Here is a 26,269-nt window from a genome sequence, read left to right as displayed (position 1 = left end):
TTACATTAGGATTGCTAATGGACCTAATTAAAGAATGCCAGTTACTTCAATTAAAAGCATGAATTAATTATTTTATTAATTTATTTTCCTTTATAGATTGGTTCCTTCTTCTTGATAAATCTCTGCCTTGTTGTCATAGCAACACAGTTTTCTGAGACAAAGCAGAGGGAAAACCGTTTAATGGCGGAAAATCGGCGGCGATTTAAATCGACAAGTACTTTATCAACGTACGAACAAGGAAGCTGTTACGGAGAAATATTGAAATACATCGCGCATCTTGTACGTCACGGTAGACGTAAGTTAAGACAGTGGCGCAAAGGTATGGACGGTAAAAGCAAAATTACTCCTGCATTATCGCTTCGTAGAAAAAAGAGAAAAAAGTCAGTGCATCTGCATCATCATCATTATCACCATCATCATCACTATCATTTTGGTAACTGTACGCCTGTACCACCTCATGCAAGCCCAGAGAGCAGTGACATTGGATCGTCGCCGACTCGTCAAAATCGTTTTTTAGTTCCACCCACGAACAATCTAATGCCAAGCTCAGATTCGTTGCATTCCATAACATATTGCACAGAAAGAATTGCTCACGTGGATGCGGAAAAAAGTAAGAAATTACCAGAACCAGTTAGGTCGCCCCGTACCCACCTTATTACAACACTTTCAATTCATCGTGCTTCATCTATTAATTACCCAAATACGAACTCAAAGGATAAAAGCCAGGCTTCGGTGGCGGCTAATCCTAATGCTAGTGAGGGCGCTAACATTGATTCATCAAATAAGCTCCCTGAGGAGTGGCAGCGATTTAAGGATACAGACTCGTCCCTTAAACCTTTAGCCCGTTTACCTGCCATATCTAACACGTCTGCGGATACTTCAGGTAGGATCACTAATTAACTTGCTTGTTCCAGAAAAAATTTCCCAAAATTGTTAATAAATATTCATACGAAATACACACAAAAAAGAGCAAAGCAACAGCTGCAATATTGCTATTTTAAATAACTTAACTAAATTTTAATTTTGCTTTGCTTTGTTTTAACCATTTTGAACATATTTCTTCAACTATATATGATCACTCTTAAAGTTCACCTTTCCTGAACATGTTGGGGTTTTTTGATTATAATAAAATGATGTTAGGAAGGTGGAATTATATTAAATAAGTTCATAATCATTATTCTATTCTAAAATTATATTCATATTCATTTATTTTACAGTGTTTGATAGCATTAGTAGAGCTAGATATTATCAAATAAAATTAAAACTTGGTTACTTCATAAAGCACCAACATTTTAATTTGACTGTATATTTATTTTATATATTTTTTATAGATTTTTTAATAATATTGTTTTTTATCCTTCAGCCTTAAAATCTCTACGTCCTCCGAAGCACCAGCCACTTGCCGAGAGACTTTCTGCCCCTTGCTCTCTAGTTCGTGACTACCCTCCGTCCCCACTACCAGCCATACGTAATCAAGCCTGCCTATCAACCCAAGCAAAATGCCCTATTCACAACCCATGTCCCCTTCACAAGCCTTGCCCCTCACACTGCAAACCGTCGTACCGTAACCAATCTTGCCCCCATACCTGTGACGAACATCACACCTTGCAGTACGAGTATACCGACTCGGATTCAGACAACAGCGAGTCTGCATTGAATCAATCTGAGGAGACATGCATCACTGGACGCAAACAACGTTGTTGGAGATGTAAGAACCGTTGTCGATCTTTTCAACGCAAACTTGAGGGAATCATTGAGAGTGACTTTTTTATGCGAGGAATTCTAGTGTGTATCTTGATCAACACTTTGAGTATGGGTATTGAATATCATCAGCAGGTATGTAACACTTTTTTTTTTTTATATTTTAAAGCCTTGATTTCTTTCAAATATTGTAGCCTATATGGCATACAGCAATGTTTCTTTCAACTTGACAACCTATGACCTAGGAAGTAGTTACTTGATGTTAATTCATTGTGCGTATGCACAGATATTGGGATGTGCTTCCTTAATCGATTCATTACACAGATTCTAGGTCCAGGTGGTAACGACCATAGACACAAATAGGATGTGAAAGAAGGTCCTAGGTCCTAGGTCATCACAAATAGAAAGCTACCTAATATAAAACCAGCATCTGTTCCTCATTTCTTAAAAATCAGTGACAAACAAACATAAATGACTACGGTACAACTGGTTCATATCAGTCTTTTTCTTAATGAGTGCTTTTATTTCAAATTTTAAAATCATAAAAATCTACTTTATTGGCAACGGGGCATATAAAAGTCAGCATAAAATGTGAAATAAAATACATCAACATTAGGAATATGACAAGTTCGATTTAAAAATCAGCATAATTATGCATTGACGTTTGCATGATGAATTCAGATAAAGACTTCTCAGAGCAGAATACATTATTTTATATTAAGGTTATTTTTGATCTGGAAGCTTATTCATTATTAATAAATAAAAAGAGAGGGCGCTTCTCAAAAAATAATTTAATAGGGTTTTCTTCTGTGTACTGTATTGATGTTTACAATTTGGATGTATGTGGGTGTATGCTTTTTAGGACAAATAAATATGTGAAAAACTAGTCTAGGTTCATTTTGGCACACATGGCATGTCATACATAAATTTAGAGTGGAATAGTAAAAAAATCAAAACGGCTGCAGAATTACTAACAAACAAAAGACAATAACACACGACCTTGTTGAGAACTGTGATGATGTTCAAAATAACTCCGTGTTCACATTAGAAATTGTATATATATATATTGATTATTTTTAGCTTAAACTCATTGAAATAATACTGAAAATAGCCTGTTTGTTTATATTGCGGATATTTGTGTGGATTATGATTTATACAGCTGTCATTTACTTAATAGTCATGTGACTTTGGGGTCAATGAACGCACAGAATAATTCATGGAACATCTTCAACTGCGAGGTACAGATATAGATTTATGGTCGAAATGTACGATTGAAAGCGAAACATAACTGCTATAAATTTTGTGCAAGATATGAACATATACTGTACAGTGTTTAGTCTGGACGGTCAATGACCTTTTACAGATTAGTTTTAGGCTAAACATAATTACCGTAAATGCGCAGGTGCTTCATTGAACAGATTGGAGGATTCAACGATGATTTTATAAGTTTAGATGAATACAATGCTTTTTATTTGTTTTCTATATTAAATAAGATATTTATACTAATGTATAATAGGCCTACTGACACTAATTTTATAGTTCTTTCTTTGACCATGCCCATTAATAAAGCAATCCACAGTAGTGATAGCTCCCATGATTACCCCAATTTCCAAATTCCTACCAGTGTAAAGTAGTAGACATTTGGTCGGCCATGTGATCATTGTTGCCACTGAAAATTAATAACCAGATTGCAATATAAAGCACTACTAGATATATTGACATTTAGAATAATATAATTTATTCATGTAATTTATTATTGCTACATATGATGGTAGCAAACGACTTGCCTTTTGTTGTAATAAATGCAACATATTGTTGATTATGAATATATTGATTTAAATACATATGCAACATTTCAATGTGTTTCCATCAGACATAACATTTTAATGTGTTATTATAAGCGTAAGTTGCTAAATTTATAGGTAGGCAATTTTACACTCTGTTAAAATGTCAGGTGGAATATCCTGTATTTTGTAAAAAATTAATAATTGGAATTTTCAGTACACAAAAAGTGTACTTCAATAAATAATTGTATGTTGCTTTATGTTTATTGAAAAAAAAACATTTTACAATATTATCATAATTTTTCTTTTCTGGAGATTAGTGTATCTACTTTTGCTCATCTGTAATAATAATAATGATAGTTGAATTATATAGAACCAAATACAAATTAGGTGCAATAACCGTATATGATTGACATTATATACCAACTCGTAATACATTATATAATTAATTGATATTGGATACTAGATACAAATCTTCTCGAATTATGTTTCAATACAGATCTACTGGTCTCCAAACATGTGTCTCTGCTTTATACAAAAAAGTCTTTAATAATATCCTAAAATAACTAAAGCATATTGAAGATAATACAGAAGAACCATTTTCACTGTTTTCCAGCACTTTGAAGCTACCAAATGATGAGAGCTCGTCGGAATAGAAATCACAGGAGTTCAAGTGAAAATGGCGCTTACTAATCTATTTTTTTTTTAACCCGGTAATAAATAATAAAAGAATGTTCCAGAATACAAAATCTATAAGTGTACCTGCCTATGTAATATACTGTATAACATAATGTTTTTAAAATGCACCTCTTTTATAATGTCATTTAGATCAAGACTAATAATTCAAACATAACCTCAGGTTCGGAGACCAGAGATCTGTAATTAGTCATTATGTTTCTTCACGATCTATTATTATAAAAAAATATCCCAGAATAAATAAATTATTACAAATGCACCTTCGTTATAACGTTATTGATAACAAAACTATTTAAATAATTCAAGCAGAACCTCAGACAAAATATAAATATTCATTATCTTTCGTTATGATCATAATAAATGAATATCACAGAATAAATTTTGTAATAGATTTCTTTAAAGGAATCTATTACAAGTGCATGTTGAGATCAGCACTATACTAATCATTCAAGCAGAGACACATGTTTGGAGACCAGTAGGTCTGTATTGAAAGATAATTCGAGAAGATTTGTATCTAGTATCCAATATCAATTAATTATATAATGTATTACGAGTAGGTTTATTCTATTATGTCAATCATATCCGGTTAGTTTACAGTTCTATTGGACTGCGAAGAATACATTGCAATTATGTCTCTGAAAATGGAGATTGCGTTTGGTTTACTCATACGTGAACAAACTCAGATAAATTTCCAGCTGCTATGTCAGACATGCCCTAAAGGTTTCTACTAGATTCAATATCATCTTGTGATTGATTACGGTTTCAGCAAAACTGGAAATTCTATTGTTTGTCATACGTGTTCTTTCCCAGCGATTTTTTTAAAGTTCCTAAAGATGTTCTGTTAATACCTAAAACTCCACAGTAAGAAGAAGCCTTAGCTTGCAATGACCTAGGAACAAGTTAGTTGATGTCATTGGTTGTCTTCTGAACTTAGAAACCACCAATACAGTGTCGAGGTATAGAGCAAGGAAACACACACCAACTTCCCCACATGACATAGTTAGGTCGTTATATATAATTTGCAATGACCTAGGAACAAGTTAGTTTATGTGTCATCGGTTGTCTTCTGGACTTAGAAACCACCAATACAGTGTCGAGGTATAGAGCAAGGAAGCACGTACCAACTTCCCCACATGACATAGTTAGGTCGTTATATATAATTTGCAATGATCTAGGAACAAGTTAGTTGATGTGTCATCGGTTGTCTTCTGGACTTAGAAACCACCAATACAGTGTCGAGGTATAGAGCAAGGAAGCATGTACCAACTTCCCCACATGACATAGTTAGGTCGTTATATATAATTTGCAATGACCTAGGAACAAGTTAGTTTATGTGTCATCAGTTGTCTTCTGGACTTAGAAACCACCAATACAGTGTCGAGGTATAGAGCAAGGAAGCACGTACCAACTTCCCCACATGACATAGTTAGGTCGTTATATATAATTTGCAATGATCTAGGAACAAGTTAGTTGATGTGTCATCGGTTGTCTTCTGGATTTAGAAACCACCAATACAGTGTCGAGGTATAGAGCAAGGAAGCACGTACCAACTTCCCTGCATGACATAGTTAGGTCATCGATATTGTTGCAAATCAAAAGTTCCCTATTAAAGTAACTTGGGATTTTAGTGTGTGTGCACCAATTCCTCTTGGTAGATACTTAAGTAACCTCCAAGATTGTTGTATCAATGACAATATTTGGAGGTAAAAACAGATGTTGCAAAAATTAGATTATTGATTATATATATGGGCACTTTAGAATTTATTATTTTATAAAGTGCTTGGATATACATTGTACATTAATTAACCTAAGTAAATGAAAACATATAGCCTGAAGAGTATTTGTCCAGGTGGCAAATTGTAGCTGGGATGGAACATCGTTAATAACATCTCAAATTTTCTAGTTGTGATTTATACGGCTGTTTTTAAACTGGCACAGAGTTATGGTAATGAGTCGTGTGTAGTATAAAACAAGTCGCACGCAATCCTCCATTTACATTGTCATTTTTATGTTACATTTTGTAAATTGTTGTTTTGGTATTTTTTTAGATAAAAACAAATCAATTATTCTGCATAAATAGTTGTTTAAATTGAATAGGTTAGGACTTTCTTGACCCCAAAGTAAAAGGGAAAATCTGTACATCTGTTTCATGTGAATGTCACATTTACAAACTTTTCAAATGTGATAATATAATATTAGATAACAACTTTATTTTGAAACGTATCCAAAACTTGATTCACCAAATTGGGGTTTTCACCTTACAAAGATCTTACGTAGATCAAATCATTTTGTGAAATCTTTTCAAATTTTATCTTTATCATTTCAATTGATCATGAATTCCTTTCAAGATAATAAAAAAAAAAATTATCAGTTCTAGAATGTAACTTCAAGTAATCTTAAAGTCTAAGAAACAGTGACAACTTTCTATGAATAAGACAACTTTATTTGATATTTCTTATAAACCAGTGAATTTATCATCTAACAAACGAATTACAGTTACAGTTAATTTACCAAGAATCATACAATTTTTTATTCTTGACTATCTGACACAGAATTGATAGCTAGTCATTTACAATTCCGTACTTGATTAAAATTCTCCATCGTAATGATGTTGATGAAGCATTGTTATCGGTGTGTCTGAATTGTGTTCTACTTCTCTCTACACGTTACAGTCTTCTCAATTTGCATGTATAAAGAATCACACATTAAAAACATTATGAGAGAATACACTATAAAAATCATAGTTTTATGTGAAAACTGATTTTTAGGAAATGCAATGAGACTTTTTGTTATCATGGTGTTTTTTTTCTCAACGCTATTGTATTTTTCTTATGCTGCTTTTTGCTATGTGTTTTTTAAATAAAGCAAAATTATTCTATGTCTAAATTATCAAATTTAGACATGGTCCCTTACTTTTTTTTTCTCAAAATAATTTGGAAATTAGTTGTTCAATCATTGTAATAGAAAACCACTTAATTTAAGTAGAGCATCATCAAGGTTTTGGAAATTGAAAAACTTCCAGCCAGAAATAATTTACTCTCATATTTCCAACAATAATATAAGTGATCAGCGTGATTAAGGCAATATCATATAAAATGCTATTTCGCAATCTTTTTCATATCGTAATCTTAAACTGGCTGAGAATGAGTTAATCAACTCAAAAGGTTTCAGACAAATTATTATGATTAGATAACGTACCTAATGCCTTCCATACTAATTGTAAATAACACACTTGTATTAAACATTACCTGATCAACCAATATTGTATTTTTTTTCTTGTATGAAAATTTGATCTTTGGTAGGATTAGAACCCATACTGCTATTGTACATGTTTGCCTTTTAAACTTATTTATGCAATTGATTTTGTAAATATGGACGTCCGTTTCCGAAATAAAAGTAAAACGAATGAATAAAATAAATGAATAAGAATGGCACCAAACCTAGGCAGTTTTAAGAATAAATTGAGCACCATTGACATTGAAAATACTTTCACAAAAGCGCACTTTGCTATTAAGTTATCTTCTTGCACTTGACCCCTGACCAACGTACGCGATAACCAGAAATTGTGTTTGTATGTTAAGGGTACAGATACAGTGCTGGAACCAGGAACAATTGTAAAATAAGTGCTGAACATAACCTTATGTACTACATTTTTCATTTCAATTTTCCAAATTTAGGTTGACGGAGGAAGTTAAGGGTTAGGGTATGGGTGATTACTTACTGCCTCTCCCTCCCCTTGGAACTGCCTATGAATACCATTAGACCATGGCAGAATGCCCTGTTATAAGAAGAAAAGATTCTTATTCCAAAAATTCTTATTACATTTTTTTGAAACATGAAACTCTATAAACCTACCCTTCAAACATTTTTACTGCTCCCTGTTTACATCTACATGCATATTTCTGTTTCTAAATTCGTCATATATTTGTATCTTTTAGCCAGAGGAATTGACGCAGGCTATTGAAATAAGCAACCTTATTTTTACCAGTATATTTGCATTGGAGATGATTCTGAAGATTTTAGCCTATGGTTTGATAGGTTATGTAAGCAATGGCTTCAATGTGTTTGATGGAACTATAGTTATTATCAGGTAATTTTGTTTTAGCACGGCCAAGGGAAGAGTAATTCCTACAAATTTTAATATCGCAAGACTTTATGAAAGTATTGTCAAACAGAAGAGGGCATTATAATTTTGTTAGAATACATCCAAACACAGAGAGCAACTATTTAAAGCAATTCTTGTGCATCAGCATTCTTTAGTAAAGAATGGGTATGCCAGACCCTTTCCAATCTTGGCAAAATGTGTCGCCAATGTAGTAGAGCCTAAATGCTAAATTTATGAAAATTCTGGATTTATTTGTATCTAAAATAATCGATAGACATTGCACCTTTAGTGGGAGACGACACATCACATAGAAGTCTGTAGATAAATAAAGATATGTATATATATTTTTTGGATGTTCAATAAGTTGAAACAACTTGAATTAGACTAGAGGTCTACGGTTGATTTTATTAACATTTGTTAGTAATCTAATTTAACTATACAATATTGTTTTCAGTGTGGTCGAGATCGCTCAAAATGGTGAGGGCGGTCTTACTGTGTTGCGAACATTCAGACTTCTCCGGATCCTGAAGTTGGTTCGGTTTATGCCAGCGCTACGTCGTCAACTTCTCATTATGCTGAAAACGATGGATAATGTTGCTACGTTCTTCACCCTCCTTGCCTTATTTATATTCATTTTTAGGTTAGTATATATATATATATAGGTTAGGTTAAATATTATAGATTTAAATATTCTTTTTACAGCATTGGGAGATGTTAAACTGTAACCTAGATCACTAATTTCTTGTAATATTAACATTGGCATTGTATCGATCTAAGAACAACAACCACAATATTAATATCAATTCTTATTAATAGAACTCTACTTTTTTTACACAAGATACTGTATTATCACATTCTTGGAAAACTAGCTGTTATTTACCTAAACTACAAACATAAATTGTATAAGAAAGAAATCGTGCAACTACAATGGCGAAATAGTTGTTGAACATGTTTTGAATACTTCATTTACAGTATTTTGGGCATGCATCTGTTTGGTTGCAAATTCTGTTACGATCTCGAGGATGGAACCCAGGAATGTGATCGCAAAAACTTTGACTCTTTGCTATGGGCAACTGTGACTGTCTTCCAAGTAAGTTTTCCTGAAAGTTTGATTTTCATTATAATTTAGAATCTTCAAATTCTGGTTTTGGTGCGTTTTTTATTTTGAAAAAGACCAGTTTTGGATAGTTTACATACTTCTTTCACTTTTATCAGTTGCACTAATATCATCTATCAGGAGGGACTTTGTAGACCAGTATAATAATAATAATATGTCAATCTTATATAGCGCTTAATGCACAAAGATTCTAACATTGTTATCCTGGTATTGTTTTGGATCAAACACGTCTGGAAACATGCTCCCATAATGCTGCAATGATTCAGCGCAGTTGTGTTTTGACCTATACCAGGTACCCATTTGTACACCTGGGGGGAATGAGGCAAACGTCAGTAAAGGTTACAAATGATGCAGCAAGCTTTGGATTCAAACTCCCGATCTCATGATCAATAGTCAATAGCGCCACATGCACACAGATTTTATTAATTTTATTCTGATTACTTCTATTTAGATTTTAACCCAAGAGGACTGGAATATTGTGCTTTATAATGGCATGTCCAAAACCACTGCCTGGGCTGCCTTGTATTTTATTGCCCTCATGACGTTTGGTAACTATGTTCTCTTCAACCTTCTTGTGGCAATATTGGTTGAAGGTTTTGCTGCTGAGGTACGTATATTTTTTTTAGCTATTACTCATGGGCTTGATGGTGTAAAGCTCTATCTACACTATCAAAGTTCATCAAAATGTGATGTGCCCATATATGGACATGATGTCATATCACTACCATATTTGGGCACATCACACTTTTTTTATCAAACTAGTTTGATAGTGCAAACAGAGCTTTATATGGCTAATTAACCTATGGTCAACTGGTTAAGATGCTAACCCTGAGGTCATAGGTTCTAATTTGCCCAGATTCATCATACATTTACTATAACATTTAATTGATTAGTAACGCATGATTTGAGTACATACACTAATATATACAAGTTAAAAATACTGATTACTCAAAATGTAATTGCCATGCGATATCAATTCACTCTAGTTTGTATGTACAGTATATATATATATATATATATTGATACTCTGTATTATAACTTGGTTAGAAACCTTCCAATTATTCAAATTACTCAAAACGTAAAATATCCATATCAATTCACTATTGTTTATACAGTATATATATATTGGTACTCAGTGTTATTAAACTTGGTTTGAAATATTTTAATTATAAATTATGTACACCGACAAAATTACAAAATTCATAAAAGGTGTTACCACTTACCACCCACTTTACACCAGGGCGCAGAAAGTATTATTACACTAATTTAAAGCAGGTCAGTGTAGTAACACATTTGATTAGAATCCATCATTTCATTTTAGTTAATGTGTGATCCTATAAATAAATAATCATATTTGCTATCAGATCTATCATATTAATCGATTTAAAGGCTGTTTTCTCAGAAAATTATGTCTTGTAGTATTTATTCAACATATGTTTTTGGAAATGACTCAAATATTGAAAAAATAAGATAATTATCAATAAATAATCATGTTGGTAAATGACGTTTGGCTGATGGTGTACTATATACTGTAGGCGTTCTGTTTAAAGTTGAATTTATATATTTAAGTTTTGTGATACCAAAAGGTTATTGTTGGATTAGAAGATTTTAGTGCTATATTAGGAGGCTAAAAAGTGTGATGTACTTAAATATGGTAATGGTATACTTAAATATGGCATCATCATGTCCATATATAGGCACATCACATTTTTTTGTCACATAAAATTTGATAGTATAGACAGAGCTTTAGGGATGGTGATTGAAGAAAGCGTAGAAGAAATTTAGATTTGGTGACCTCATTTCAGCTTGTTCGAGTAGCACCAAACCGTCCTACTATTTAGTTGTTTGTTTTAAATAGAATATTTGAATATTAAACAATATATGCTTATCCTAACTCTGGTGAAAAATTATTAATTTCAACAAGTTTTTTGTCTACAGTTTCGAACAGAAGACAAAAACAAGGTAGAGAAAATGTAATTTTAAAAGCAAAAAAAAACTGTTGAGTTTAAGAATAAAATGTATGCATTACTTTGACAGGCTCTGCAAGTGAATATCTGCCATAGCTTTTCATAGCTTTTATGTTCAATATATTTTACTTATATGGGAAATACATGTAACGGCTGTAACATTATCTTTACATTATGTACTTCCAAATTTGTATTCCAACTTTTAATTTCCAATTTACCAAAAAAATAGGTCAATTGCATATTAACCTCCAAAGCCAATCTGATAGCTTTTACGTTAATTTAGATAGTTTTTAAAATATTACAAAGATAATTGTTGGCTTCATTTTCATTGTACGCCTTTGTTTTAACTCTGTCTGAATAAGCTAGAAAGTTCAATCTCAAAGACTATGCTGTCAGTAACAATTTTCTCTAACTTTGTAGAAAAATAATATTTATACTGTATGTGATGTAACTGGGTATTGTCTGTCCCTCTGTTTGCCGCCTTCTGTTCGATATCAGCTATTTATCTCCTCCTGGTTGGCAGCTATAATTCCTCTTACATAGCCACTACTGCTATGCGTAGTTACAAACATTGTACATGTTTGTGAGGCAATGATATTTATGTTTAACATACAATAATTAGTATTAGTTAAAATTTGTATTTAATATTCGTTTACTTTTGTCTTTTATGTGATAACAATTTCAGTTTAATATTATCATTACTGATGTTAATACAGTAAGTGGATCACAGATATACACAAGCAATACTAATATAAGCAGTACTATTTTTACAACATTTTTTTAATATACTAGTAATGCTATTGTAAGATTAATTAAGAGGTATTTCTACAATATGTCTTTGCTAATATGCTGCAAGATTATTAATGTTTTTATTTATTATATTAATGTTAATTATTATTATTGTTTTTATATGAAAATAAATCGCAAGTGAAATTGATAAGCCCCATCCTGCAGAACCTGAGAGCCTTACATGTAGAATACAGATATGTTCTTATAAGTGCTTTCTTGATTGAGGACATTAATAGAGATATTGTTCTTATGTACAAAGTAAAGTAAATATTTAATGAATGAAATGTCTTTAGAAGAGATAAATGCAGTTTTCTGTCTTGCACGTTTTTAAATACAACGAAACTTTTAAATTAACATTCAGGGATTTCATACAGCCCATATTAGCATCTTTTCTCCAAATAACATTTTCATTCATCAATTAAATTACACATTGGAGAATCAGAAACTCATAAAAATGTCATTGTGCTCCTCGTTGTTGTTTTGATATTAAATGCCAGCAACATTAATGCTTTAACAACAGTATATGTGGTTATGCTTTATTAATTATCATTAATAAATCAATATAACAAAGTGAATTTTCAAATTATTTTTGATTTATTTACTCTCGGAAATCGTGCTTTGAGACCATGGCATGAAGCTGTTTAACTGTCTCAATTTACAACAAAATAATGATGTGATATGAAAATAATGTGGCAACCTTGATCACTAATAAGTTTACATTAATAACATCTCCAATCATTATAATTAATAATTTAATATTCTTTTATTACTTCCAAATATACCATTTGTATTGCTGTAACTTCCAACATTATTTTAATATTCTGGTAAGTTGTTGTATTGATATATGTACATGTGATAATGTGTACTGTATATAGATGTTCATTGATGTATATTGTGGCAGATTCAGAAAGTTATTAATGGGCATTTGGGGGCATGACCATCTACATGCGTGGCTTATATAGAGAGGTGATGCTGGATAGCACAACTCTGGGGCCTGACCATCCGCTGTTGTGGCTCAAACAGAGAGGTGATACTGGGTCTGCGACCATGGGTATTCACTGTCATGACTTAACTAGAGAGGTGATGCTGGGAAACACACCTTTGGGACTATGTCCATCCACTGTTGTGGCTCAGAAAGGTGGTACTGAATAACTCAACTCTGGGGACTGACCATTCACTGTTGTGCTCAAACAGAAAGGTGATACTGGGTCTGAAACCATGGGTATTTACTGTCATGACCTAACTAGAGATGTGATACTTGGTAACGCACCTGTAGGGCCATGATCATCCACTTGTATTTGTATTCAAAGTGTTCATGAAAAGGGCGGGGGAGGGAATGGGAGAAGGGCGTTCTGTACATGGATCTGTCACTTACATAAGTTGTGTTTAATGCTGTTTGGTTTGCACCAATATTGCTTTCTTGAAAACTAATTATTTTAATTTCTCGACAACTCTATTAGTGCTGTTTTTTTTATACCACTTTAAACCACTAACTAATGTGCTGTAGGATTATGTTCTAAACCAAACTATATGTTGTTGTTTATGTCAATTAACTTTAATCATAAATTAAAATTTGTTGTCCTTGTTAAATTGTTTTGTAACCATTTTTTGCTGCTGTCTGTATTAAAAGCTAATGTTATAAAATCTCATAGCTGCTTTTCTAACATCATTGTGTAATTGAATGTGTAGTTGCATGCGTTTGGTCACCCATAATATTGTCTGTAAATGTCATATTGTCTGAATGTCCAATGTTCCAATAACTTCAGGTCAAATTTGAAAGTGTGTGTTGCTTCTGAGCATGACAGAGGCTTGTTACTATTATGTAAAAAAAAATCGGAAAATGCAATATTGGATTTTAGGATCCATATACAAACCAATCAAAAAGCTGTTAAATTAGGGAAGTTTCACTTAATTAATTCATAGAATGACTGATAAACTTGTTTATTATTTTGATAGATTAAATAGATAGATATCTGTTATCTTAACAGATGGTTTGAACTAACCATTCTTATATACTGTGTTTTGATACGAGAATGTGTTTCTCTATCATTAATTAAGCTGCTATGAAAGAAAGATGATACCTGTCTGGTTAATTGTTTAAAACCGGAGCAAAATGATCAGCTTGACGTCAAAACATTATTAACATCAGTTGCCATAGTAACGACTGATCAGAAAACTTGGATGCTGTAATGAAAAGATTTCAAATACAGTATAACTAATAATAGGATAATTTGAAAAGGAAAACCTTACCACTTAAATAAATTATGTTTTTTACTAGTAAAAGCCAAAACAATTCTGTTATTCAATAGTAATAATTCAATTCAACTTTCAGACAACTGTCCATATGAAACATATAAATACAAAGCATTATGTGACAACCGTCATGGAGAGAGGACTAAGAATTATCTGTTGACATAGTACCTCTCTCCACTTAAATACATTTAGAATAAATAATCATATATACAGTTTAACATTTTGTTTGTGCAATCTGTACTATGTTATTTTTTAATAAAGGATGTTGAGGTGAACAACATATTGTTAATTATTCTTTTGTTTTCTTTTATAAGCACTTCCAGCAGGCGTTTTTTTTTGTTCGTAACTAGATTCTCGCTAAAATCTACCAAAATGCTTCTTTTTTCAAATGAATAATTATACCTAATCGCTATCTATAAATGTGCTTGTGACCAGGTCATGTTTACTATAAATATTTTTGCTATTTTTTAATTTTGTTTTGAACTTTAATGAGACCATTTTAACATTGTTTTTGTATGAATAGGGTGATCAGAAAAAGGAAAACTCTGAGACTGATGAGGAGGAACAGTATGAAGGCGATTTTGAGATGGAAGCAGATGAGAACAGATTGAATCAAGAATATTGTTGTATGGAAGAAGCACATAAGAATAATGGTAAAGATTTTAAATGAATTAATGGCAGATTCAAACGGGTCGGGTGCTCACATTTGTTCCTCCATGTATTAGTAAAGTCTCAGGGAAAACTGTTGATAGTATGAAATAAATACAAAATGATTCCTCTGTATGCACAATAGTATAGTATTTGACTGCTCTTCCCACCCACACATTTCAATTCTGATCTCCAAGATTGTTTACCTACATTCCTGCAAATCCAAAATCACTATCACTGTCCTTGGAAATTGCTGTGGCTTTTCCTATTTGTTTTCTGCCCTTTTACCATATGTAATTTCTTTTCTATTAGTTTTTTCATCTTCGATACTTGCATCAAACACAGGAAACCAACTCCAAAGCCCTCCGATGATAACCCACACAGAGGCCACCCCGCAAGGATCCCCACATTCTGAAAACAGCCATGAGCTTAAACCAGTGATTAATATCAAAGATGCAGAAATCGATACACTCTCAGTGGTAAGTGACATTACATTTATTTTATACATGTATCACAACATCACAGAAATCTATGATAGATGTATCTTCAACTTGAACTGATAATGTCATTAGCATATGTAACTGTAAGGCAAAAATATATCTTGAACAATTACTCTTGTGCTGTAATAAAAGAATTGTATTTGTCTCACAATAGAACACACAATCTCTACGAGGTTCTCCACGATTGCGGAGGTCAGGAAGTGCCAGGAGTGCTCGAAGTGTACAAAGTGAGGGCGCTATTCAGTCTAAGCCAATCAACGGAAACTTCTTGAGTCCATTTAGGATGTACGACAGTGACGGAAGTCATTTAAGTATATGCAGGTGAGATGCAAAAATGAATTTATATTATAACCGAGTTAATGTTATTCTGATTAAGTTTACAAAGATGTTAGTAATCCACTACTTTTAATAATAACAATATGCAACATAACCAATATTTTAAAAATATTTCTTTAGGTCTCAAGATGTTTCTAGTCACAATGGCTATGTGCCTGACAACGAGAGCAGTCGTAGGTCTTCCATCTGCAACGGAGACAGTAGACGGGTTTCCTTTTGTTCATGTAATGGACTGGCACCACCGATCAGTCAGACAGTTCGTCCAATGTCATTGCCTACAAAGGATAACTCTATGATTCGACCAAGCGAAGAGTTAAATCAAGCAGATGATGCCGATATTGAAGATCCTGATGCTATAGATGAAGGTGTAAGTATTTAATAGACAAAAAGTTTTATCACATTACATTTTTTGTTACTGTGCATCAAAGTGATTCACAGAAGAAGACCCTGCTTATCTTGGTTCGGTTAAAAATTGTACTTTTAACTGGACTAATTATTATTATACTATGCCATTTAATGACGCATGAGTTTTATGTGTGATAATCCTGTCATGTGATCTTATTCTTTCTGACTCTAAGGCTCCAGTATCTCCTGACATGTCAACTATAGCCTCTTCATCCAGACAGTCCAACGATGAATATTGCTGCTGTATTTGTTGTGGGGTAAAATCAAGGTCCTTCTCCTAATGCACACAAGAACATAGGCCTACCTAACAATCCTAAAATATGATGAATGTTGTTGCCCTATATTTAGGCCTCCTTGCACATATTCATGTTGCACTATATTAGCATACCAAATAGTAAAGTTACCCTGAATATTAATTCCAGGTCTGACAATATCTCAGTCTGTTAGTGTGGCTCTAGTCTTTATTTATCTCTCTTAGCAGTGCATTGAATAAAATGAAAAAATTGAAATTAGTGAAAAATGATGTTTTCAAATTCAAATAAGAAACAAGAATTGTGCTTTTGCAATTTAAGTTTATTATATAGAATGTATTATTAAAAGATTATCTTGTTTTGACTAATAATACAATAACATTCATAGTAATAACATTGTAATGTTCTCCATTATTAAGAATGAACAGTAAGATTTACTTAAAATGTCATCAGAGTATGAGGGGTTTAATGGATTGGTGGAATATACAATGTGAATTAAATAGATTTTTGAAACAGGTGGTGAAATAGATCAACACAAGTAATGAATGTTTAAATATCAAACTATGAACAAATAACATTTGAGACTGGGGGGAAATTACTTTGTTTTTAACATCAATTTGTTTTCTATACATTCTTTCACCTTGTGTATTCCATGATCCATTTAAACTATTAAAATTTTTTTCCCCCTCAACATTCTTAGATCTTCTCCCATCTCTACTGTTTAAACCACCCTACTTTATTCCTTCGTAATACATAATATTCATTTTTTATTTCCATTTTACAATTATTATATTACCGTAGGAGAGAGTACAGGTAATAATAATTAGTTTTTGAAAGTTGTTCACTAATATTTACAATATAATTTCTATTCCAGACTACTGTATAATTAATGATATTGTATTAACTATAGTGTAGTTGTATGTTAATTTAGTGATTTTGATGTTATCGAGTTTTAAATTTCACAATAATATTTACGACATGAATACCCAATTTTCCAATTGTGCTGATTGAGTCAGTAAGGTTTTGGCACATTTTCATTACGTTGATACGTTCTAATGCTGGAATGGCGTCTAGTGAAATTCAAAACTCCTTAATAACGAGTAAGGTGTGCATTTGTTATAATGCTTACTAATCATAGTATTATGTTTCATCCGATCGCCTTGTCGTACAGTATGTAATAATTTATGAAACATATGTATTATAACTATAGTCATTTTTACATTCCAGATTGATTCCTTGTAAACAAGTTCATGTTTCTTAGATTTTAATCCAAGATCAATGTTATAACAAATTATCATTGATGTTAATAACAATTTGTATTATTAACAATTTAACTGTTGTATTCACCTATAATTATATTATCTAATTAAATCTTAAGTACTTGGTACAGCTAAGTAAGTACAGGTATCTTGTATGTATCTGTTGTATGTTTTTCATACATACTTATTTTTTTGTTATAGGATTGTGACTTGTTTTCAATGATTGGCAAGTGTTTACCAGAACCACATGGGTGCTTTCTCACACGACAAGAATACTCCCTCTATCTTCTCTCACCAAAAAACAAGTGAGTATTATGTTGTTAATTTTATACTCGCACACAATATAGGCCCACTGATAAATTTTAAAATTGAAGGACTAAATAGGTATGTACAATAGATATGTCTTTCCTGTTCTAACCACTATATTTTGGTCCTTGCAACTGTGTAATTATTACTCTTTTTTTTGTCACAGGTTCCGTCATAATATTCAGTACTTGATCAATAAGAAGTGGTTTGACTACATGGTGCTAGTAGTTATATTCCTCAACTGTATTACTCTGGCCATGGAACGACCTTCCATTCAAGATGATGACTGGGTATGGAAACAACCACAATACTTGTTATTATATGCAATATTGGCAGCAAGATTGCTATCATCATTAATGTCAATTTCATCAGCATCAGTGTCACTATCAACATCATTATCATAGGCATCATGTTCCCATCATCAACATCAATGTTACCATTATCACCATCATTGTCGTTATTACCATATGTGCTACCATCATGTGACCAACATCATTGTCACTATCTGCCTCATTACCATAAGCATCATGTCAAAATCATCATCATTATTGTCAATATCACTGTCACCATCTTTAGCATCATTGTGGTCCACATAATTGTCACCAACATCATTGTCATCCACATAATTGTCAACAACATCATTGTCATCCACATCATTGTCATCCACATAATTGTCACCAACATCATTGTCATCCACATCATTGTCATCCACATAATTGTCACTAACATCATTGTCATCCACATCATTGTCACCAACATCATTGTCATCCACATAATTGTCACCAGCATCACTGTCATCCACATCACTGTCATCCACATCATTGTCATCCACATCATTGTCATCAACATCAACATCATTGTCATCCACATAATTGTCATAAACATCATTTTCATCCACATAATAGTCATCCACATAATTGTCACCAACATCATTGTCATCCACATAATTGTCACCAAGACCATTTTCATCAACATCACTGTCATCCACATAATTGTCACCATTATCAATTTCACTGTCACCATCATTGACGTCACCTATTATCAGTATCATTAACATTTTCTTTTTCATTTTCACCAACATCATTGTCATCCACATAATTGTCATCCACACAATTGTCATCCACATAATTGTCACCAACAACATTTTCACCAACATCATTGTCATCCACATAATTGTCATCCACATAATTGTCACCAAGATCATTTTCATCAACATAATTGTCATCCACGTAATTGTCATCCACGTAATTGTCACCATTATCAATTTCACTGTCACCATCATTGACGTCTCCTATTAGTATCACTGACATTTTCTTTTCTTTCTTTCAGGAACGCACATTTTTAACCATAACCAACTACATTTTTACAGTTTTATTCACAATTGAAATGTTTCTGAAAATCGTAGCAAAAGGATTTGCAATCGGAAAGCATGCATACTTGCGGAGTGGTTGGAACGTCATGGATGGTTTTCTTGTATTCATTTCTTGGCTTGACATTTGCATATCTCTAGCATCTCAATCTAGCCCAGATATTTTCGGAATTTTAAGAATCTTTCGACTTCTACGAACTCTTAGACCATTAAGGTAAGTACTCTTAGACCCTTATGGTACGATGACTGATTGTTTTGTACTCTGTTTAGCATTCAAATGTAAAACATGTCTAGTAAGAAGTGGGATAAGGCAGGTTTTTAGTCAATACAGTAACAAGACCATTAGGGGAACTGTGGCAGGTACAATAGTGACTCTGAGGTGTATTTTGAACATATCTCACTGGTAGTACAAGGAGCTTAGTTATATAGTCATAGTAAGTTATGTGGATGATTTAAATTGGAAATTATGTTTAGAAAACAAGGTCTCAAAGAATTCGGTTCAAACAATTAAAATACTCTTTCTAAGTATGTTTTCTATTTTCATAAACAGAGTGATAAGCAGGGCACCAGGATTGAAACTAGTAGTACAGACATTACTTTCCTCGCTACGTCCCATTGGCAACATTGTGCTCATTTGCTGTACTTTCTTCATTATATTCGGTATCTTAGGAATTCAGGTAATATATCTATTTGTATTTTCAATTACTTTTCTGTTCTACAGTAGCTATAGCACCAATTTACTTAATGTCCCTTTCATATTTTACTGCTCTACAGTATATATAGCACAAATTTACTTATTTTCTCTTTCATATTTTTTGTAGTTATTTAAAGGTAAATTCTTCCACTGTGTTGGAAAAGATATACGAGATATACGAAACAGAACGCAATGTGAGGATATGGGCTTCCATTGGATAAACCAAGAGTATAATTTTGACAATATCGGAGAGGTAAGTCATAGCTGTTGTTATCTGGCTGCTTTCCTCTTAAGCTCTGTCTACACTATCAAACTAGTTTGACATCAAAAGTGTGATATACCCAAATATGACATCATCATGTCCATATATGGTCACATCACATTTTGTTGTCACATAAAGTTTGATAGTGTAGACAGTGGTTTAGACTATCTTAAAACTCTTTTATCCTGGTTTTGTGCCTTTTTTGGTTAGTTTTCATACATTGATACCTGGTAAGGTCAAGACACAACTTTGCGCTGAATACTAGATGCATTATGTAGTGTAGTATGTTTCCATACGTATTCCAAAATGACTGGGGTAATAATATGTACAGCACAACATTAGGCACTTTCTAAATCCAGAATAATAATATATTTATGTTTATAGCAATACAGAAAATATCTGTCAGGCGTATTTTACATCTGTAGTACAAATATAACAGTTGCTGTATTCATCACAAACCTTTTTTACCATCATTTTAATTGCTAAGACATCTCAATTTTTTCTTGCAGGCTTTAATGACATTATTTGTGTTGTCATCAAAAGATGGCTGGGTGGAAATTATGTATAATGGCATTGATTCAGTTGGTGTCGATCAACAAGTATGTAAATTTTAGCCTTTGACATTTGACCTTTGATTAATATTTGTATCAGCCAAACTTTCTATCTAAATTAAAATATGTATGTGTTTTGACTTTTTATTGAATGCTTCCAAACATAATGTTCATATCCAGGTGTGGTTTATAATGAATTTGTTTTTATTTTTCAGCCTGTTCGAGATAACAATGAATGGTTAATCATCTACTTTATCTCGTTCCTTCTGATCGTTGGTTTCTTCGTCCTTAACATGTTTGTCGGAGTTGTCGTGGAGAACTTTCATAAATGTCAAGAAAAACAGGCAATTGAAGAAGCCGAGATGCGGGAACTTAAAAGATTGCGTCGCATTGAGAAACTGAGACTTAGTATGCAAATTCCAGAGCTGGGTTTGTATCACCGTCTTTGTCTAGATCACCTGAATTGTCCACAAACCAACCAATCAAAAACATCATTTTTATTTCAAATTTTTCAAATTGCACATTCGCAGCAACAGATTTGATAACACTTAAATTACTTCATAAATTTATTCTCATACCATTGGATTTATGTTGTTTTTTGTTTGTTTTCTGTTTTATTGTAATGTGTGAATGACTAAGCATATATCTATTTGTTAAAATACATCACGCATATGCTTCACTAAAATGAAATAACAATTTTGCATATGTTATTTTTGTTTTCTCTTTGTTGTTGCTGTGATTTTAACATGTTGTTTGCTGTAGAAATTTGCGTAATTATAAAGAAGATTTTGCTTGAACATATAACAAGATCTAGTAGCTTAAATCCTGCCTATAATGGTTATGCTGTGTGTTAAATTGACAAATTCTTTCACTTCATTCATTTGATTAATCATTCACACTATTTGTTTACTTCAGCAAAGCTAAATTATATAACTAACTAGCCTTATGGCTTATATGTTCAATTCACTTTACACTCTTAGAAAATACAATCAAAGTAACACACTAAACATTTGTGAAATATTAATATATTTTTTTTTCAAATAAACTTTGGTGGTGGAATTATCTATGAAGGTACTAGGCATTTGGGGTGTTTACTAACTTATTTTCTGATTTCTATTATTAATAATTATTTAATTAATTAATTTAAAGTCTGGAAATAGTATATATGATAATATTTAATAGCACAATGTTACATAAATTGTATGAATTTGCTTGCAGCTATTTATACTATAGCATGATTGCATATGATATTTAGCTATGTAAGATGAACAAAGAAACAGATGCGTAATAATCAAAACAAGCACTTGACCTTTAGCGAGCACATTTCCCTTCATTGCCATTTATTATTATTCACTCTCTCATTTCAACATTAATGTTCTAAATATATTTTATGTTGATATATTGATTATTATTGTTTAATCCCATTTTAGGAAGGCTTGAGCCGAATTACTGGGATAATTACGGAAGAACACGACGGCGATGTCATGCTATGGTTGAAAGCAAATACTTCGACCTTATTATTGCTTCTATAATCTTTCTAAATGTCATCACCATGGGAATGGAATTCTATGATATGCCACAGGTTGGTTTGTTTGTTAATTCGAACCTCTCTATATATATTTTTCACATTTGTTCAATTTTAAAATTTAATATTTTTTAAACTTTTTATTAAGCTTCAAATTGAAGTTTTACGGTTGTATTCATTCTAGAAGCCATTTTAAAGATATATGCCTACTCTATATATATTTGTCCCATTTTTTCAATTTTAAAATCTAATATTTTTTTACTTTTATAGCTTCTAATTGAAGTTCTACGCTATTTTAATTATGTGTTTACGGTTGTATTCGTTCTGGAAGCCATTTTTAAGATATATGCCTACTCTATATATATTTGTCACATTTTTTCAATTTTAAAATTTAATATTTTTTTTACTTATATAGCTTCTAATTGAAGTTCTACGCTATTTTAATTATGTGTTTACGGTTGTATTCGTTCTGGAAGCCATTTTGAAGATATATGCATACAGTTTTAAACGCTATATAAAAGACAAGTAAGTTATCCAAATTATTAATATTCATATATAATCATCATTTTGTTATTGCTAATCATTATTATTATAATCAATATCATCATTGTCGTCATTACAATCCATATCACAGTCCCAGAATAGTTTTGCCTTCATATTTCTGATATTAATTGAAATTTTGTGTTTTAATATTGATTATTCTTTATATATTTATAGATGGAATCAACTTGATATGATGATTGTAATATTGTCAATTATTGGAATTGGTTTAGAAGAAGTAGAAGGCGATGTTATTCCAATTAATCCAACCATTATACGTGTTATGAGGGTTTTAAGAATTGCTAGAGGTAAGTTAGTAAAGTGATACATTGAATATCATACAGTATTTTTATATGTAACAGAAAAAGCTTTAATTCTTTATTGTCTATATCTACCCCTTTTTATTTACCAATTCAATTTTTTTCTTCTCTTACTTTTAATATTCATAATATATTGTTTTTTCTACGCTGACCTTTGACACTACAGTGTTAAAAATAATGAAAGCTATGAAAGGGTTACGTGAGCTGTTGGGTGTATTGATGGGTGCGATACCACAGGTAATTTCGAGAGTACATGGCATAAATTTGGCATGTATTTTAATACCCATTACCCGTTCCTCCTAGCATGCTGTGCTCACTGTATTTATACCATAAGATGGTTTGCTTTAGAGATGTGTTGTTGCCAATTGCATATTAGCTATACAGTGCATGAATGTACTGATAATGTAGTGAAATGTATGTAGATTGTTGTACTGTATATTGTTGACATCAAGAAGCTTATGTAGCATCAAGTCAATGTTTCTTTCCTGTATCTTGTCACTTGTATGTACATTTCCATGGGATCTTGCACGAGACAAGAAACTTTGTCTTCTTCTAGTGCAAGATACCCAATAATGGTTAAGTATTTAAATGTTAAAATCAAATGCTTATTGTTATGCCATTATTGAAATTCATACATGTTCTTGAATTGAATGATGTATGTCATGTCATGTGATACAATTCGATAAATAAAATGAGGTCAGCTGGATCCATTGTTGACCTCAATCTTGTGTTTGTGACAATTATGACAAACTGTTGCTTGATGACTTTATGGCTTCAATTTTCTGAATATGTCATCAAACGTCAATGTTGAATTGGAATGTAATTGTACTAGCTTTTATTGTAGTATGTAACTTCAAACTCATGTTCTCAAAACATAGGAAAACAATCAATTGGATGTTCTTGTTTGATACAAACAAATCTTTAATGCTTTTGAGAACATGGGATTGAATTTTGTTTATAGACTACCTGTATAGATATTTTATTTTGATGTTGCATGTTGTTTAATAGTGTATTGTCTGCTTTTTCCCCCCATTTTCTTTGCATGTTGTGTCTTTTGTAGTTCTCAAGTTGTTAAGGTATGCTCATGGCATCCGTACCCTTTTGCTCACTGTACAGAAATCTTTTCCTCAGGTAAAAATTGTGGAGTATTCATTTCAATTTTACAAAATATAGTAATAAATATATACAGTATATGTATTTAGTGATTGCAAGTGCCGTAATTGGCACAGCTTGTTGGAATCTATGACATCATCTATGACATAATAGTTATTTTTGTTTGTCAAATGACTTTCATAACCATAACTTAAATAACATTTTTATATAGTTGCAAATTATTTTCTTAGTATTATTTGTTAGTATTGTTTGTGTAGTTTTATAGTGTTGCTATATATAGATTTACCTTATGTAGTATAATTATAATAAGTCAAATATGCTTTTAGAAATGCATGGGAATAATTTTGCATTGTAAAATTTAGTTTATATTCAGATATTTAAAAATAATTTGTATTCAACATGCTGTATATTTAACTATGGGATTACAGACAGCTGTAACGAATTGAACAAATTATATAGCTCAATAAAATTCACTTTTCTAATTATCCAAATTTGTTTTATTTTTCAAAATGCCAGCCCAAGGGTGCCCAGTTGATCATACTATTAAATTAGCCTAAGAATTCCTTTCTATATGTTCTTATGAGATAGTTATTTATTTATAAAATTACTAATTTATGATTTTTTTTCCTGATAGGTTGGAAACCTTGGTCTTCTTTTCTTTCTTTTATTTTTTATATTTGCTGCTTTGGGAGTTGAGTTATTTGGACGATTAGGTAAGATGACATTTTAAATAGATAAATAAATTGTATCTAAATAGTATGACTGATAATACAATGATGGCAATGATGATTGGTGGTGATAACATCAACATGACAGATGGAGCATCTTTTATAAGATTAATTATTTATGCTGTTTATTCATTTGTTTATAACACATAGGTTGTTCTGAAGACAATCCTTGTGAAGGTCTTGGCAGACATGCTTCTTTTGAAAACTTTTTTATTGCTTTCCTCACACTGTTTCGTGTTGCGACTGGTGATAATTGGAATGGTATTATGAAGGTAAGGTATGATTAGTGTACAAATGAACACAAAGAGACTCTCCAGCACCTGTGTAAATAGTAAAAATGAGTTAAAACACATTGACAGGAGGGAATATGCAGCAATGGTATAGGGAATTATGAACAGTTTCACTGTTGATTCAACTTTTAGCGTTGTTAGCCCAAAACATTGAACATTGACAGAGCCTGAAATGGTCTAGAATGCCTTTGTAGTATGTACTCTTTTCCAAAAGATGCCATGCAAACAAATATTATTTATACAAAAAATATTTGCTAATTTATGTATTTATACTTGCTAATTTACATATTCATATGCTAATTTGCACAACCATATGCTAATTTACATATTCATATGCTAATTTACATACTCATATTCTAATTTACATCCATATGCTATAAATTTACATATTCATTGATTTGCAGGACACACTTAGGTCAGATGGGTGTGATTCATCGGCAAGTTGCAAACAGAACTGTTGTGCGAATTCAGTAATTGCTCCGTTGTTCTTTGTATCGTTCGTCCTGATGGCGCAATTCGTCCTTGTGAATGTAGTGGTGGCAGTGTTGATGAAACATCTTGATGAAGCGCATAAATTAGAGAATGAAACTATACAAGAAGAGGAAGATCTGGCAGAGGCAATTGCCCAAAGTGAAGTAAGTTAACATCAGCAACATAATCTTCCGACACTATAGAAGTAAACTTGGATTAGAAGTTTAGTTTATTTGTAGCCTTGAGTAGTGCTCATGCTCTTTGTATTAAAGTTACTTCAACCCATAGA

The 26,269-nt window shown here is 32.0% G+C and overlaps 1 protein-coding gene across 1 annotated transcript in view; it reads left to right on the top strand.

The window, feature by feature from the left end:
• Window positions 1-26,269, top strand: part of LOC144840776 (voltage-dependent T-type calcium channel subunit alpha-1G-like) — a 51,221-nt gene that overhangs the window by 17,664 nt on the left and 7,288 nt on the right. The window contains exons 6-29 of the mRNA XM_078696794.1: window positions 97-883; window positions 1,364-1,836; window positions 8,120-8,271; window positions 8,741-8,926; window positions 9,259-9,376; window positions 9,855-10,010; window positions 14,936-15,065; window positions 15,373-15,539; window positions 15,715-15,881; window positions 16,017-16,263; window positions 18,013-18,116; window positions 18,284-18,407; window positions 19,447-19,700; window positions 20,037-20,163; window positions 20,308-20,433; window positions 20,952-21,041; window positions 21,209-21,401; window positions 22,424-22,575; window positions 22,934-23,043; window positions 23,236-23,366; window positions 24,439-24,509; window positions 25,126-25,204; window positions 25,370-25,491; window positions 25,914-26,144. Of these exons, the coding sequence (XP_078552920.1) occupies window positions 97-883; window positions 1,364-1,836; window positions 8,120-8,271; window positions 8,741-8,926; window positions 9,259-9,376; window positions 9,855-10,010; window positions 14,936-15,065; window positions 15,373-15,539; window positions 15,715-15,881; window positions 16,017-16,263; window positions 18,013-18,116; window positions 18,284-18,407; window positions 19,447-19,700; window positions 20,037-20,163; window positions 20,308-20,433; window positions 20,952-21,041; window positions 21,209-21,401; window positions 22,424-22,575; window positions 22,934-23,043; window positions 23,236-23,366; window positions 24,439-24,509; window positions 25,126-25,204; window positions 25,370-25,491; window positions 25,914-26,144 (4,497 nt within the window). The remainder of the gene's footprint in view (window positions 1-96; window positions 884-1,363; window positions 1,837-8,119; window positions 8,272-8,740; window positions 8,927-9,258; window positions 9,377-9,854; window positions 10,011-14,935; window positions 15,066-15,372; window positions 15,540-15,714; window positions 15,882-16,016; window positions 16,264-18,012; window positions 18,117-18,283; window positions 18,408-19,446; window positions 19,701-20,036; window positions 20,164-20,307; window positions 20,434-20,951; window positions 21,042-21,208; window positions 21,402-22,423; window positions 22,576-22,933; window positions 23,044-23,235; window positions 23,367-24,438; window positions 24,510-25,125; window positions 25,205-25,369; window positions 25,492-25,913; window positions 26,145-26,269) is intronic.

Source organism: Antedon bifida, chromosome 4 (genome assembly GCF_963402885.1).
Source record: "Antedon bifida chromosome 4, ecAntBifi1.1, whole genome shotgun sequence".
Classification (NCBI taxonomy): Eukaryota; Metazoa; Echinodermata; class Crinoidea; order Comatulida; family Antedonidae; genus Antedon; species Antedon bifida.
The sequence above is the reverse complement of the archived record's forward strand: the minus strand, read 5'-3'. Positions and strand labels throughout refer to the sequence as shown.